Genomic DNA, 17,760 nt, shown 5'->3' on the forward strand with positions numbered 1-17,760 from the left:
GCAGCAGGATGTTTTGTCCAAAATAAAGATTCTAACTATAAATGGATAAGAACAGGAGCTGAGTTTCTAAAAATAGGTCACTGTGAATATTTGGAGGAACATAAATAATGGCTTCCTCAGCAGCTTCCATGCAGAGTTGCTGTAAAGGAACCTCTTTAACATATCTGGTGACGTTACGCAAACTTGTACCTTTATTCAGGTATTATGAGGTGATGCAATTTTGAGTCAGCTCCATTTAAAATAAATACATATATACACAGAAATGCAATTACAAATGAACAGTAGTTTTAAAAAGGTGCAGATGCTGATACCTTTGTGAGAGCAGCGACCCTCTGGGCTAACTCTGCTTCCACCTCTGGCAGTGTCTCTGCCTTCCGGATGGTCTGCTGCAGCTTCTGCTCAGCCAGTTCCAGCTTTTCCTGAAGTTGCCGGTTTCTCTCTTCAGTCTACGACAAACAAATCAAACCCAAACAGTCATGAGCAAATACGTTTAAGACTGTTTTGTCCCTTCATTCCAGTCTCAAAGGTGGCTTTCAGATCCACAAGGAGCAGAGAGTACCAGAAAACACACTTCAGCACAGGCAGAAAAAGAAAGACAAAAGGGAGATGGGGTCAAGGGATGCACGAGGGTGGGAAGAGCAGGAAGCGAGTGACAGAACAATCAAAATGACACAGAGACAAACAAAAACCAAGAGAGGAGGAGAAAGACATCTCCATCTCCACTGAGTACTTGTAAAGAAACAAGCCAGTGTCTTCAAGGCTTCCCATTAAGAGCCTGCTGCGCTGCTCAGTGTGTGAATACAGCAAGAATTCCTCAATAGGAGTCTGACAACTGCAGGCAATTCCTGCTGGCAGCCAACTCTGAGACTCAAACAATAAATTCCTCACTTGTCTGCATACCAGATTAAAGTGTGTGGGCGCTTGCAGACAATAGCAATATGATGAAATGACTGCAAATTACAAACAAACTGACCCAATTTTCTCTAATGCCAAACACACAATTAACTGATTATCTGAGTTGTGGTGGCTTTATACAGTCTTAAACAAACAGCACGGGACCTACTTGTCTGTAGAGGGAGTCTTTATTGGCCACTTCATTCTCCAGCTTGTCGTTGAGGTCGTGGACAGAGGTAGCCTCTCGCTGAGCTGCCAGGTAGCGCTTCTCTAGAGTGGTAATCCTCTCCTCCATGTCTTCCTTCTGAGCCATAGACTGTATGCATAAACATATTGCTTTAGAGTTCTCAGCCTTTGTGACAGGAATCCTTCTGATTGGGCATCTTTACACGAATATGAGAAGAAGACAAGGCACTAAAAGAATCCTGGTACTCAAACATGAGCAAACATGTTAACGCTGCTTATACTGTCCTGCTGTGCAATGTTTAATGTCATGTTATCATGTTATCATGTTTATAGAGCACTGGATCTTTTGAAGCACTCCGCTGTTAAAATCTATAAAAACTGTGCTAAAAACATTGACAGATGTGTGTGAACAATGCACACATGTACAAAGTCGCAAACTCATATTTCAACACATCTCTTCGTTACAAACAGATCGTGTCCTCTTTACCTCTCTGAGGTCTCTCTGTAGTCTTGTGTTCATGTCTTCAGACTTAATAAGGTCCTTTCGGGCTGTGTCCAGGTCCTCCTCCAGCTCAGTGATGCGTGATGCCATAGCAGCCATGCGCTCCTTCATTTGGCCCAAATCGGCCATCTGACGGTCCATTACCTCCTGGAGCTCGCCAACCTTACCGAATCCAGGTGCAGACTCGTCTTCCTGGCTCGACGAACCGTCCGATGACCGCTGTGGGCAGATTGACATCGACTTTAAGATGTATATACAGAATATTGTGTTTTTTTCCTGGATGAGCGTTGTGCTGTTATTGTTGGCTATTTGATAATCAAGAAGTTTGAGTAAATTAAAGACTTGTGATGAGAAAAATGTAAACATCTTGCACTGAAAATTCAAATGATCACTGCCTGCAAGACAGGACTTGGAATGGATTTGAACTCCTGAGAGTTGATTGTCCTCAGACAATGAGAAGCTGATAAAGATTATTAATTGAAGTACAGAGAAAACTGCAGGATACCCGCTTTCTAATTTTTGTAATTTGTTTGTTTGTATGACACAGTGTAGCACATTCTATTTCATCATTTTAATCAATTAAAGGGAATGAAAATTTAAAATTAAAACAACACACATGTATTTTGAAACTGTAACACGCAGGATTATTTGTATACTTGTAATTGTTCTCATTCTTAAAGCTGATAAGAACAGAACAATTCTACCTGATCATGTTCACTACAATACATTACAATATCACAGCAAATTAAACTATTTAATCCTCTAGACATTTGTAAAACATGAGCAACTTTGTTGCCCTTTGGTTCTCACAAACATGCCACTTCTTATACGCTGTTGAGTAAGCTCACCTTGCCATTAGTGCTTGGTGTGTTTTCAGAGTTGTGGTTAACTTCGCTGGTTCCATCAGCCAACCCTCTCTTCTGACTGTTCTGTTCCCTGAGGTAAGCCAGCTAAGGAAAAGACCAGTTTGTTAGCACCCTGCCAAGTCATTCATTGATTTGTTGAACTAAACAACTATAACGTTAACCAATAAACAAAGTGCACAATTCTTTAAGACTTCCTTTCATCCTGTAACATATTTTAAGCAAGTGCATATTTAAATGTTCACACAAACGCCTCACAGGTCTTGTTTTAGGAAGTTACGTTTCTTATCAAATGAGGCAGGTGTTTGATTTTATGTGCAATGGCATGCAGGCATGTGTGTGGTCCCAGTTTGACTTCCAGGAACAAAAGATGACTGCAGCACTGTAGCGTGAAGCAGAGAGGAAATCTAGGACACCTCCCTGAGATCCTCTGGGCCTTTAGTCAATTTTAATCCCATTCAGTACACAGAAGACTCCGGATTCTTCGTACCTCATACACATGAGCTTTGAATATAAATTTCTTTTTCAGACTCAGCAGCACAGATAGACAGGATGCTATAATTATTAACATTATTATTCTGATAAAAAAATATTAAGCAATGTTTTACTGATGCTTGTAGCTTACAGGCAGCAGCATTTATAAGTCTAAATCAACGAGTCTTTTCATCAGCTGTCACCGAGGACACTTTGTCATTTGAAGTGTGAACCTATTGAAACATGGTCTTCTCGTGTCAAGATGGCGCCAGTGTCTGACACCATCTTGCCGTCTGACTCTGTTTGTACTAGTGTTTTATTTTTACTTTGTTTTAAAACATGCTAACTCTCTGCTTGTATATGATCACAAATGCTGCTGGCTTTAAGATCCTCTCAGTTAAAAACTCTTTATTGCAATCGTGGATATCAGGGAACCTTCTCCCCACCGCTCCTGTCAGGAGTTCCAGCTTGTCTCCGTTGTGTTCCGGCGCTACCTCAACTGAGAGGGCACCGCAGACGCCGTGGGAAACGCAGTGGCTTATTGGTGAGAATGAAGGCTACCTGCACACGATTTCGGAAAATACCTCACCCTATCCCGACTGGATTTGATCGCGTCAACTACTGGCACTCTCTGGACATGGCTTACACTTGCCTGACACCTGTTGTCGGGCTTACGACAATAACCCCGCGCCAGCGTCTCCCCCGTCTTTGCTCAGGTGGAGTAAACCCTCAGAACCTACGGCCGATAGGTCGGGCACCCACATCGGCCGCTGAGCCACCGATACCACTAAGATTAAGTCTTGTTAATGCTCGATCGCTAGCAAACAAAACTTTTATTCTTAAGGACTTCTTTACTGATCGGGATCTGAATTTAATGCTTTTAACGGAAACTTGGCAGAGTCGGTGAGTCCAGCTGTTTTACTGAACTTTTACCGCCTGACTGTGAATATCTTAATGTGCCGAGGATGACTGGGCGTGGTGGTAGAGTGGCGGCTGTTTTCAGGAAGAAGCTCTCTTGCAAACAACTCTTAACTCACTCGTATTATAGTTTTGAACTTTTTTTTTTTTTTTTAGTTTTGAACTTGTGACGTTTGAATTGGGGCATCCCCGCCCGACACCCGTTGCATACAGACCTCCAAAATACCACAAGGATTTTACCCAAGACTTTTCAAACTTCTTAGCTGGAACTGTGTCAAACTACGATCGAATCTTAATCGTTGGAGATTTTAATATTCATGTGTGTTGTCCCTCCAATTCACTGACCAGAGACTTTTTAAGTTTGATAGACTCCTTTAGTCTTGCTCAACTTGTGTCTGGGCCAACCCAGAAACAGGGTCATACATTGGATCGTGTGCTGTCTTTAGGGTTACCGGTCCTAAACATGGAAATATGTGATGCTGTTTTTTCTGATCACTGTCCTGTTGTGTTTGATATACTTTTATCTCTCTGCCATTTTACACCTCTTATTTCAACACGTCGTTGTCGTGTTTTTATACCAATCTGCAACAGAACAATTTTCTATTGCTTTTAAAAAAAGTTTTAAGATCTCCCCTTGGCTTTGGTACCGAGGAAATGACAGTTAATTTCTATGATAAATGCAAAACTGTCCTTGATGAGGTCGCTCCTTTTAAAACTATAAGTTCGAAACAACGACCAGACCCATGGATAAATAAGGCCACTCGTTCAGCCAGTAAGTTAAAAAAAGATGGGCTGCAGGTGTCCTTTCTCAAGTTGAGACAGTCTGTACAGGTACCTAGAAAAGTCTAGGTTTTTTTCTAATGTTATTGAGAATAGCTCCAATAATTCTCGGGTTCTTTTTTCAATTATTGACTCTGCCCTGAATATTTCCCCAGCTTCTTGTATTAATAGTTCCTCAGACACCTGTGAAAGGTTCTTACAGTTTTTTATCATTAAGATAAAACAGCTTCGATCTATGATCGCCCTGCCTTCACATGACGTTTCTAAAATATCCACCTGCTCTGCTGTTTTTGATCAGTTTGAGCCTGTGTGTCTTGATCAGGTGGAGGAAGTACGTAGTGGCACAAAGACATCATCGTGTCCAAATGACATTATTCCAACACATCTTCTAAAAAAGATTTTTAAGGTTGTCAGTTCTGACATTTTAGCAATTTTTAATAGCAGCCTTAGCTCGGGTGTTTTTCCAGCATGTTTTAAACATGCTGTTGTACAGCCTGTACTTAATCTTGACTCCTCCGTCCTCACTAACTTCAGGCCTATTTCAAAGCTCCCCTTCCTGTCAAAAATTTTGAGAAATATTGTGTTTGTTCAGCTGCAATCTTTTGTAAATGGACACAATGTTCTTGAGAGGTTTCAGTCTGGTTTTAAAACTCTTCATAGCACAGAAACTGCACTTTTAAAGGTTCTTAATGATCTTTTATTAGCCACTGACTCAGGTGACTCAGCTGTGCTTTTAGATCTGACCGCTGCCTTCGATACTGTTGACCACAGCATCTTAATCTCACGGTTGAAGCATTGTGGCGTAAAGGGCACCCCATTAGAGTGGTTCAGGTCATACCTGTCTGACAGGACCTTCTCTGTGAGCTTTGGCGATTTTATTTCTTCCTCAGCTCCCCTTACTTGTGGTGTTCCCCAGGGATCTATACTGGGACCAATATTGTTCTCCATTTGTATGCTGCCTCTAGGTCTAATTTTTAGAAAATATAACATTTGTTTTCATTCATATGCCGATGACACTCAGATCTATCTTCAACTGAAGGGAAACAGTCCTGCCTCACTAGAACCCTTACTTCAGTGTCTCGGTGAAGTTAAATCTTGGATGGCCTCTAACTTCCTTAACTTCAATGAGAACAAAACCGAAGTGATAATTTTTGGACCAAGCGGCTATCCCAGCACCTAGCCAGACCAGCCTGGCAAGGCTGCAGTTAGTCCAGAATGCTGCAGCTCGTCTTCTGACACGTACTAAAAGACGTGAACACATTTTCCCAGTGCTTGCCTCTCTTCATTGGCTCCCTGTCCGCTTCAGAATTAATTTTAAAATTTTATTGTTGACTTACAAAGCCCTGAATGGACAGGCTCCCGGGTATTTGTCTGACCTCTTGCAGACTTATACCCCCCCCTTAGATCTCTTAGATCAAGTGATCTTTTGCTTTTAGCTGTACCAAGGTCGAGGCTGGTTCATAGAGGCGATCGAGCATTTGCAGTCGTAGCACCTAAGCTGTGGAGTAATTTACCCCTATACATCAGACAGGCTCCCACTGTCAATCTTTTTAAATCTTATCTTAAAACGCATTTTTATTTACTGGCTTTCAATACAGCATGAGAGTTATTTGTTAATTCATATTTGGTGTTTGCTATCAATACTCTAAGTTATTTTATTAGGTATGTTGTATTCTTGTACAGCACTTTGGTCAACGCCCCTGTTGTAATTGCTACAACAGGAGCGTTGCTATATAAATAATTAAACTATTAAACTATTAAGGTGGCAGCAGCAGCAGAATCCCAATACAAGTTTAGTGAGAGCATAAACCAAATATAAAGATAAAAGTAGACTAGATGGGTAGTTAACACTTCCATTTTAAATACAACACACATAACTTTACCTTCTAACTCACCACTACCATTCACACCTATGGGCAATTTAGAATTATCAGTTAACCTAACCCCAGGAACTGCACGTCTTTGGACTGTGGGAGGAAGTCAGAGCATCTGGAGAGAACCCATGGAGGAGAACATGCAAACTGCACACACAAAACAAACCTAAGTAAACTTCTCTGTAGTAATTCTTAATATATTGTGTTTTCTTACTTCTTTGTGTGAAAAGGTGAGCTGTTCCTCCAATGCGCTGCATCGTTCCAAAGCAACACGAAGTCGCTCCCTAACCTTGAAAATATGAAATGGACATAAAGCAACATGTACAGTGGGGCAAAAAAGTATTTAGTCAGCCACCGATTGTGCAAGTTCCCCCACTTAAAATGATGACAGAGGTCAGTAATTTGCACCAGAGGTACACTTCAACTGTGAGAGACAGAATGTGAAAAAAAAATCCTTGAATCCACATGGTAGGATTTGTAAAGAATTTATTGGTAAATCAGGGTGGAAAATAAGTATTTGGTCACCTCAAACAAGGAAAATCTCTGGCTCTCACAGACCTGTAACGTCTCCTGTAAGAAGCTTTTCTGTCCCCCACTCGTTACCTGTATGAATGGCACCTGTTTGAACTCATCATCTGTATAAAAGACACCTGTCCACAGCCTCAAACAGTCAGACTCCAAACTCCGCCATGGCCAAGACCAAAGAGCTTTGGAAGGACACCAGGAAAAGTATTGTAGACCTGCACCAGACTGGGAAGAGTGAATCTACAATAGGCAAGCAGCTTGGTGTGAAAAAATCAACTGTGGGAGCAATCATCAGAAAATGGAAGACATACAAGACCACTGATAATCTCCCTCGATCTGGGGCTCCACGCAAGATCTCATCCCGTGGGGTCAAAATGATCATGAGAACGGTGAGCAAAGATCCCAGAACCACACGGGGGGACCTGGTGAATGACCTGCAGAGAGCTGGGACCAAAGTAACAAAGGTCACCATCAGTAACACACTACAACGGCAGGGAATCAAATCCCGCAGTGCCAGACGTGTTCCGCTGCTGAAGCCAGTGCATGTCCAGGCCCGTCTGAAGTTTGCCAGAGAGCACATGGATGATACAGCAGAGGATTGGGAGAATGTCATGTGGTCAGATGAAACCAAAGTAGAACTTTTTGGTATAAACTCAACTCGTCGTGTTTGGAGGAAGAAGAATACTGAGTTGCATCCCAAGAACACCATACCTACTGTGAAGCATGGGGGTGGAAACATCATGCTATGGGGCTGTTTTTCTGCCAAGGGGACAGGACGACTGATCCGTGTTAAGGACAGAATGAATGGGGCCATGTATCGTGAGATTTTGAGCCAAAACCTCCTTCCATCAGTGAGAACTTTGAAGATGAAACGAGGCTGGGTCTTCCAACATGACAATGATCCAAAACACACCGCCCGGGCAACAAAGGAGTGGCTCCGTAAGAAGCATTTGAAAGTCCTGGAGTGGCCTAGCCAGTCTCCAGACCTCAACCCCATAGAAAATCTGTGGCGGGAGTTGAAAGTCCGTGTTGCTCGGCGACAGCCCCAAAACATCACTGCTCTCGAGAAGATCTGCATGGAGGAATGGGCCAAAATACCAGCTACTGTGTGTGCAAACCTGGTAAAGACCTATAGTAAACGTTTGACCTCTGTTATTGCCAACAAAGGTTATGTTACAAAGTATTGACTTGTATTTTTGTTATTGACCAAATACTTATTTTCCACCCTGATTTACCAATAAATTCTTTACAAATCCTACCATGTGGATTCATGGATTTTTTTTTCACATTCTGTCTCTCACAGTTGAAGTGTACCTCTGGTGCAAATTACTGACCTCTGTCATCATTTTAAGTGGGGGAACTTGCACAATCGGTGGCTGACTAAATACTTTTTTGCCCCACTGTAACTCCAAAAATGATGAACAATGGTTCACATGTCGACATGCACCAATACTGCAAGAAAAACGGTTTAACAGAATTGTACCTTTTCGTCGAGGGCTTTATGGTGTTCAAAAAGTGACTTCAGGGCTTTGAGGACCTCCACTTCACTTGAGACGCCTGCTGGAGATTGAGCCTGCCGCTTCACCACAGTCATCCTCAGACTGCGCTCATGGCGAGACACCAGGCACTCCAAGTGTTCTAGCAGGAGCTGGATACACAGAGAGTTACAAAAAAAAAAGTCCAAATCATTTCTCATCATCGACTCGCATCTGAAAAACTTTTTAAGTAAACAAATGCAAAACCAGTCAAAATAAGAAAGATAAAAGTCAGCACTAACTGCTGCTGCAAAGTGCTTTATCATTTGTAGCTGAAATATTGTGATGACTAAGCAATTTGCAATGCCCTAAGCTGTGACAACAGACACTGTCTGTTCTGTCGGTGCTATGACAACCATCTTTTCTCATAATAGAAAAAGACGGAAATCTGACAAGTATTTCCAGGTAGTGTGTGCAGGCCCAACTAAATGCTTCTTATTGACAGCTGATCCTCTGTGAATGTGTGTGCAGGACGATCTACTAACCCGTGTGTTGTTTCTCTCGGCCTTTAGTTCTGCAATCTCCTCCTCCTTTTCCAGAAGCTGCTCTCGGCACACGTTCAGCTCCTTTGTTAGTGCAGCAAATTCCTAAAATAGGAATGGATAAATTCAGTAACATGTAACAACTACTTACGAGGCCTTTTTTTGGGGGGGGGGGGGGGGGGGCCTTGGGAAAAAACATTGGTGGCAGGGAAGGAGGGAAATTGCACATTCAAAGTTAAAACTTTGATCATGGGTAAAATAAAGTGTCGCTGCAGCAATTTCATATCATTTTCTAAAAGTAGGTGGAGGTTTTTAGATCAACTTTTTTATTCATGTTTTTATGCTACACATCATAATCTGATAATACACAGTCTGTCATGACCTGCTCTCTCTCACTCTCCCCATCACTTGGATCAAAGTGTTCACACACAGTAGCATGATTAATAATATTATAATTAAAAATAAACAAACTAAAAACACCTTCATATTCAAAAAGTACAACGCAGTTGATATAGGTAAATTATTACCATGTATGTGTTTGTACTTCACATATACAAACACACGTATAAACACAAACACATTCATATGTTTAGAATAGTCAACATCTTATAATGGCAGCTAGTTTCTAAGAGATGCACGGAACATCTCTTAGCTTTTTTTAGTTTCAACACTGACATCACCTCGGTATTTCAGACACACGTTCATTTGACCCAGTAACAACCTGGACCATACATCACACATATAAGATGAGATAAGACTTTAATGATCCCACAGCAGGGAAATTCTTGCATTACCTCAGCTCAGGTACAGATAGAAGGAAAATACAAAAAATACAAATAAACACATAGAAAATAAGTAAGATAATACACTATATACAACGGTTGCATACACAGTATGTGATTATGGATATGGTTGTGGAAATATGCAAGACATAAATTTAGCTATTCTACCACTACTATTCCTATGTAAGTAATAGATATCTATTTATGCTATATACCTAATCAAATCCTGTCCATTTACAGCAAATTAATATGTCATTGTATATGTTCCACAACAGATTATCAGACTCTAAAACTAATACTGCTCCTCTCTGGTGTATTTGTTCATTGCTAGTGTTAAGATGTCAGTTTAACACACTGTCTTCTGCGATGACGGTTTGTTTTGAAGCCAGCGCCATGACTGCATACCAAGCGCATTCCTTTCTTTCCTTGCCGGTGCCGACAAGCAGACAGCCATGTTTACGGCTTTAAAAAGAGCCACAGTTGGCAACCCCCTAGTTTCCACAAGTTATCTTAACGGCTTCACACTTATTTTTTAAATCTGCGGCAAAGTTTTATTAGAAACCTCTGCCTGCTGACAAGAGTATCTATCCTTTATAGATCTTTCTGGTATGAGAAGAAAATGAATGGACAGTCAAACGCCTCAGTATATGTAATTGCAGAATGCAGAATGGAGCTTTTTTTAATCTTCCATCTTTCTGTGGTTCTCTTCCAACAAATATCCACTCACACAGACACAGCCACAGATACACACAAACACACAGAGCTTGTAAGGATTACATGCATGGTTGGACCGCTAAAGAATTTGCCATCCTGATTTTTTGCCCTGTAGCACAAGCACCCTGAGTAGTAAGACCTTCTTGCAATGCTTCTGAGGGTAGGAAGGTGGGGGGTGGGGGGTAGGAGGGCTGCTGGAACTGATGGTTCTTTTCAGTCACTACCACAACTATTCTCCCTTCCCTTCATTCCAGCCTCTGAGCTTTTCCAGCACTTGGCACAGATTTTGCTCAAAGGGTTAGTTTCCTATTGGCTAGAACCAGGGTCTTCACTTTCTGCTGGCCAATAAGAGACTGAAAGGCAGGCTCAGGGGTAATTACAGAGTTGCTTATTTCCTACATTCCACAGCAGAGGCTGAAGTTAGAGAAATATCAAGGTTGCGTATAACCTATGTCTTAATTTATCATGCATTACCCCTTACCCATAACATTCTTTAACTCATTTATACACAACATAAATAAATAAACAACATATTGACTCTGATACATGACAGACTGACAGAGTCACAGTGTAACTCACTAAGGTACAGGGAGCCTGAACCTATCATGTAACAAAACAAAAAAGAAAAACAAAAAATATCCAAACACCCTGAAATCTGACCTAGGCTGGAACCTTTAAAAACACACACAAATAAATAAATAAACAAAACAAATAGTATATGGGTAAGTTTTATGTTGCTTCTCAACAAGCACATCAATCTGAGCATATCAGTTGATTTCAACACCACCCTAGATCAGCTTTGACTCTGATGCTCTTGCTGTGTTAGGCTTTCCATGCATGCGCTTGAAGGGGCAGGGATGTCCCCAAACAGGCTTGACGATAAATATAAATATACTCAGGTTTAAGCATGGTGCATTTTCTTCAATTTAGAAATAGTGTACCTAACAAGCTTTTCAGGGAAAACCATACACTGCACCACTGTTCCCTCTAAGCTGAGCACGTGAGCAATCGCGCACTGCTAACAGTCTCCGCGCACAGAAAATCAGCAAAATAAAATAAATACATGTATTTACTTTAATTCCAATTTAGACTGGATTTTTTTTTGTGCGCAGCGCAGAATTTCTGTGTGGGGAGACCATGTGAGCAGTGCGCGATTGCTCACGCGCTCAGCTTAGAGGAAACATTGCTCTGCACCACACTCTCCACTTAAACGCCATTGTGAGAAAGAGTCATGTTTGGATTATAATACAATTAAAGATTTGGTTGATTCAGACACAGAGATAGCGCTGCTCAATAAATCGAATTTTAATCACGATTACGATCTGGGCTTTCAACGATCATTAAAAATGACTTGAGCCGATTATTAGCCCCTCCCTCGTGCTTTACTCTCGCGCTGCTCCGTGTGGCAAATCGAGCGCACCTCTCTGCATTTCGTGTCACAACAATTAAGAGCAGCGGTCCCCAACCTTTTTTGCGCCACGGACCGGTTTATGCCCGACAATATTTTCACGGACCGGCCTTTAAGGTGTCGCAGATAAATACAACAAAATAAAACTAGTACCGGTACCGAAAAAAAGAAAATTTATTCATAACACACGTGAACAGACCCAGGAAAACAGAGTAAACGATAAAAACGATAACAAAATAACGCTGAAAACCGATAAAAACCCTGAAAACCATACATTTCACACCTGAGCCTCAACTCTCGCGGCCCGGTACCAAACGACTCACGGACCGGTACGAGGCCCGGGGGTTGGGGACCGCTGATTAAGAGGACCCGAGGGAAGCTCGGAAAGCTAAGAAGTTATTTGGAGAGGAGAGTGACTGCCGTTGGTTGAAAAGAGAGGTAAAAAAAACTTCAGTGGTGTGGAAACATTATGGGTTCAGTCAGACGTGGATCAAGTAGACACAGTGTGAAAACTTTGCAGCCCTAGACTATGACAGGAACCGCCCACAGTGCATGACAATAATTGCTACATTTTTTTTCTGTACAGTCAGCAGACTGATGCTCTTGAGACTGATCAGAACAAGCCTGCCTTCTACATAATGACTTTAGCTGCTCTTAAAAGCTTATAGGTGCTGAAATGTGACACTGTGCACCGGGCATCTGTTCTCCTAAACGGGGACCCACCATCAAACCTAATTAGACACCACAATAGCTCTGTACAGAGTTGCTAAGCCTGCTACCAAAAAACAAAACAAACAGACAAAAAAACCCCACATCAATAGAGAAGAACTCAATTGATTAAAAGGAGGAGAAATTTTTCATTTTTACTCTTCTTTTATGTTACATTTGTGATACAAGTGCATGCAAAGATTCTTGAACAATTATAGATTTATTTAATAAGGGTATATTAATAAAATTGTGAATGCATTATTTAAATGTGCTATATTTTTCCTGCTTCCTTCTAATGCATTTTAAGTGAAAACATTTTTTTTGTTTGTCTGTTTTTTTAAATGCTTCCACTGCCCACCCAACTGCCAAAATTACATGTACTGGTGCTGCACTGCACCATTTTATGGCTTTTTCCTAAAAATTGCTATGGCACCTATTATTGATGTCAGCCATTGCTCAGTTGTTGCTTCAACAGGTCTATAGGAAAAGACTCAGCTATACATTCTTCACAGGAGAACTACAAAATGAACTAGATCTATAGAATAGAAGTGCTAGCAGCAGTTTGGAAAAGCACTTAAACAATACTTGTGTGCAATAGGTGTAGATACTGCAGTTGTTCTGGCTTTTTGAAATACAGGGGCTGGAATGATTAATAACAAAATAAAGTGCTGTCTGCTCAGTTATAAAGGTACCATCCATTTCTTTCTTTTTTGTGTGATTTATTAATAAACCGTAATAAAATATTCAAAAGAAGGGAAAAACACCCAGGTTTTTCTAAATGAACTGCTCATTGGTTTCCTTTTTCAAAACTGCAATGCTTTAAAGTTTAACTGCAGACAACGTCTGTTTTTTCTCATCGTTTTAACAAAAAAACAAAACAGAAAAAAAACCAAACCATTTGAATGTATTTATGTGCCATATTAAATGCAAATATATACAAACACTCAATACTTTGGGACAGTATTTTATCTCCTGGATGATGAAGGTTTGGTGTGTTTTCGTTTGTATGTGTTTTCGTTTGTATGTGTTTGTTTCTGCGAGTTTAAGTGTACCATGATTGCTTGTATTTTACTTTCAATCTGAAAAATGTTAGGTAAGCCTTGAAATAAAAAGCAACAACAAGCCTTGGTAGCAACAACAGCAATCAAGCATTTGCGATAACTGGCAATGGGTCTTTTATAGTGCTGTGGAGGAATTTTGGCCCACTCATCTTTGCAGAACTGTTCTAATTCAGCCACATTGGAGGGTTTCCAAGCCAGCGTTTATCTTCACTGATGCTGATGTATTATCAATCTTTTTGTTGAAAAACTGGGGCTGCGTCAGTTAATGCTCCCAAAATTTTTTATTCACACACCGCACCAAAGTACCTTTCTATTACAGTTCTGTGTCGTAAACGAGGGTGAAACTCTTGAGTGTCCATGGTAACAGTGGCGCATTGCAGAGACTTGTTTAAAACGAAGCAAAAAAATTTGTGTCAACAATTTTCTACAATTGAATTCCTCAAGGAATCAGTTCAGCCCTAGTGAACACCATGGGTGAAAAGTCATTTTATTAAATTTACACATTCCATGTGTTTGCAAATAGATTTAAACAAAAAGATGAGCTAAAGAACAGGTTTACTCACATGATGCTGTAGAGAAGTGCATCTCATTTAAAATCTTCTTAACACATTTAAAAAAAAACAAACACTAAAAATGGAGCATAAACCAAATGTTTATAATAAATTCCTTTAGGGTTGTCCAATATCACAAAACATAAGGAATGACAATATTAAAATGTCTATCAAATTATATTGTAGTCTATTGCTTATTTCGTGGTGCGCAAAATACACTTCTTATTGAAATACTCTTTCATTGCTATTTGCAGTAGTCACCATGGCAACCCAGAAGGACCAGCTAAAACAACTTGAGGCATTTGCTCCAAAGTCTGATATGGACCAGAAAACTACTGTCCAAATGATCCTGCAAACTGGGCACCACCACAACAAACCACCTCTGCAACCTACAGAAGAATCGCATGAAAGAGTTTCAAGAGAGTTTAAGAATGTGAAGCAAAAAAGAAGCCATCTATTCAACAGTTGAATATTAACCAGAGTTGGACCTTTCAACAGGAAAATGATCTTAAGCACACTGAGAAATGGCTGAAAAAGAAAAAATGGAATGAAATATTTGAATCCATTTAAATGTAGAGGAATTTGAAACCAGTATTGCCTACAAAAACCTACAAAACATACCAAATGTATGCATGTATGTAAAGCAATATCCATTTAAAACAACAACAAAAAACCATTCTAGATAATTAATATAAATAGGCTGGTAAAGCTTTAAGAATAAAGCAACTGGCCTTTAAAACTAAACTACATAAAAAAAAAAAAAGCACTCTTCTCCATTTGTGTCCGTTTCCTTTTAATCTATTAATTCAGCTCACATTTGGCCAAAAGCAACACTTGCACTCTGTCACTTTCTTGTCACTATGTGTAACAAGCCAGCCTTTGTCTCTGTGTCTTACTACTGAGCACTCTCAATTCATGCCTTTGTAGCACTGACCAGAACAGAAAATTTGGTCACTGGTCTTTTAAAAACAGGAAGCACAATATCACCATGGGTGTTATGATTTCAAAGAGATGGATGAAGCCTAACAATAAGGACAAAATTTGACATGTGCTAAGTGAAAATATTATTTATTTTTTTAACCATCCATCCATTTTCTCCCGCTTATCCTTATCAGAGTAGCCTGGGGCTGGAGCTTATTCCAGCTACCATAGGGCGAGAGTTGGGCTACACCCTGGGCAGGTTCATCAGTCTGTTACTAACAGTAGCTTGTAGTCTGGGTGTAATCAGGCCCGAGTGTGGTTAGGGAAATTAAGGTCATCTTTTTGGAAACGTTTGGCTAGGTTTCTTCCCCCTTAATAGACAAAATCATCATTTCAAAATACTGGTGGATGCCAGTGCTACCCCTCAGCCTCCTAGCAAACACACCTATGGTATACATTTGAAATTGTGTTCACAAGATTTTCAGAAAACTTTACCTCTGACCTTGAGGTCAAGGTCACTGAGATTCAAACTTGTTTGAGACTTTTAGTAGATGCACCTGTGGTATCACAATCCTACGTCGCCTCGTTCTCATGTTCACAAATTTGGACGTCCACACTGCCCGACATTCAACCGACATTCGTCAGTCCAACAAACGACGATAGGCGATATATTTGCGCAGGTGACTTTTTGAAGGGTGGAGCAATGTAATCATGCAAGGACTGATTTGCACATTTTGATTTTATAAGTTTTGTTTGGAGGGAATATTTTACCTTCTCTTTCTTGTTTGTTTCAGTATTAATATAGCTACTTTTTGAATTACTCATTCATTTATTTGAGATGCGCCAAATCACACAAAAGACTTAACATTACGTCTGAGATTTTTTTTAATGTTCAGTGGAAGAAACATTTTGATGTTTAACTTACTTCTTGTTTAATTTTGCATTTGTTGTTTGGAACAGCCTATAAACACGGTTATAGTGGAAAAAAGAAGCCAGTTTCTCTTTGTTTCCCTCCCTACCATTGCGGGTTTTTTAATTAAAATAAAATGTTTTTGTTTTTTTCTGAACATAGGCAATAAAACAGCGCTATTATGTTTTTTCCCGCCGACTGCTTTTTTTTTTAAGCTTTAACCAACATTATTACAAAACTTACTGATGGGCAAATAAACAGATAAATCGCTCAGTAAAAACAATCGGTGAGAGGCTCAGCCTATCGTCGATAGTCAATATATTCGTCCAGTCGCCCAACCTTAATTTCCGCCCCGCGGATTGACGACACTACCACATCAACCTTTTCTGCCTGAGGGGCAAAGACTCAATTTTTTATATAAAAGGATCATCGTTGACTGATATTAAAATTTGTTTGATGACCTGAATAAGAATGGGTATCGTTTAGGTTTTATCTGATACCGGTGCCAAACCGGTACTTTTGAAACGGTGCCAGTGCTTAAACGGTGCTCGAACCAGTGCTTAAAGAATGGAGAACACAAACTTTGTCCAAAAAACCTCTTATGTTTTTATTTTTAGCACTCTTTTTTTCTGCAAAATAATAACCAAGTTAGCCTTTTCTGTTAATACAACATACCTCCTTTGGTTGGAACCGGTGCTTAAACAATGGAAAACACAAACTTTGTCCAAAAACCAAAACGATTTTTTGCTAGCTGGGATGCTAACGGAGAGGGATACAAGTTAGTTGGTTTGCTAGTCTCGGCCGAAGGAGAGTGGTGTTAGCTGGTGTGCTAAATCGTGCAGACAAGACCGCCTTACCGGAGGTAAGTGGTATGACGTCCAATCTACGGTGAAGATCTGGGTTCAGGAGAGACGAGCGAAGGTAGCTAGCGCCCGTTGGGGGGAAAAAAAGCTAACACTCCTGTCTGTGGACAGTTAAGCTAGCCAGCCTACGAAGGTTTAGATATGCAGAGATATCGCTGCGAGAAGAGGTTTTTGAATAACGACTATGTAAAAGTGCAAGGGTGGGCGGCTCTACACGACATGGTTGTCATGATCATCATTCAATCAGGATTGACGGAATGAGATAAATGCTTCTGAGGAACATGCAAGGAGGGGTATCCCATAGTGACATCGAAACGAATGTTAGGAATGAGAACTGCATGCACCACAGAGCCACGGCTCAGTGTCTGAGTCTCACAGGCCTAAATGTGCACTTGAGCCCATTTATAATTCTTAACATTTGTTTATCTTGCTTACCTTGTTTATCTTGGACTTTTTACTGTATTTTCATAAGTTTTATAGTTTTTTCCTACTGCTTAAAATACTCCCTTATGACCATTTATACTACAAAGTAATTAAGCAATAAACAATTAAATGATAGAAATGTTTCCATTTTTCACTTTCTACTATAACAATGGGTTGTTTGTTTTTTACAACTACAGTAACAAAACAAAACAAAAAACACAACTGGACAGTGGAAAATAAGCTTCCAGAACCTTTCTATAATTTTACACATTTCAGTCCAAAGAGTCATACTAACAGATTTCTTTCTTTGTGAAAGCAGCTTTTACTTTATCATGTAGTGAACAGTTAAACATGTCACTTCTTTACACTGACAGAAAGGGCGTTTC

The 17,760-nt window shown here is 40.2% G+C and overlaps 1 protein-coding gene across 10 annotated transcripts in view; it reads right to left on the reverse strand.

The window, feature by feature from the left end:
- The window catches only part of ppfia1 (PTPRF interacting protein alpha 1), a 40,694-nt gene that overhangs the window by 19,318 nt on the left and 3,616 nt on the right, over positions 1 to 17,760 (reverse strand). For all 10 annotated transcript variants that reach the window (XM_086295657.1, XM_086295665.1, XM_086295682.1 and 7 more), the window contains exons 3-9: positions 9,037 to 9,138; positions 8,500 to 8,664; positions 6,706 to 6,780; positions 2,431 to 2,532; positions 1,568 to 1,801; positions 1,064 to 1,210; positions 312 to 446 (exon numbers count right to left, since the gene is read on the reverse strand). In XM_086295657.1, the coding sequence (XP_086151783.1) occupies positions 312 to 446; positions 1,064 to 1,210; positions 1,568 to 1,801; positions 2,431 to 2,532; positions 6,706 to 6,780; positions 8,500 to 8,664; positions 9,037 to 9,138 (960 nt within the window). The remainder of the gene's footprint in view (positions 1 to 311; positions 447 to 1,063; positions 1,211 to 1,567; positions 1,802 to 2,430; positions 2,533 to 6,705; positions 6,781 to 8,499; positions 8,665 to 9,036; positions 9,139 to 17,760) is intronic.

This window comes from Aulonocara sp. 'chitande type north' Nkhata Bay, linkage group LG1, assembly GCF_057382095.1.
Source record: "Aulonocara sp. 'chitande type north' Nkhata Bay isolate Kocher_YH1m ecotype deep benthic linkage group LG1, A_spYH_male_GT1.1, whole genome shotgun sequence".
NCBI lineage: Eukaryota > Metazoa > Chordata > Actinopteri > Cichliformes > Cichlidae > Aulonocara > Aulonocara sp. 'chitande type north' Nkhata Bay.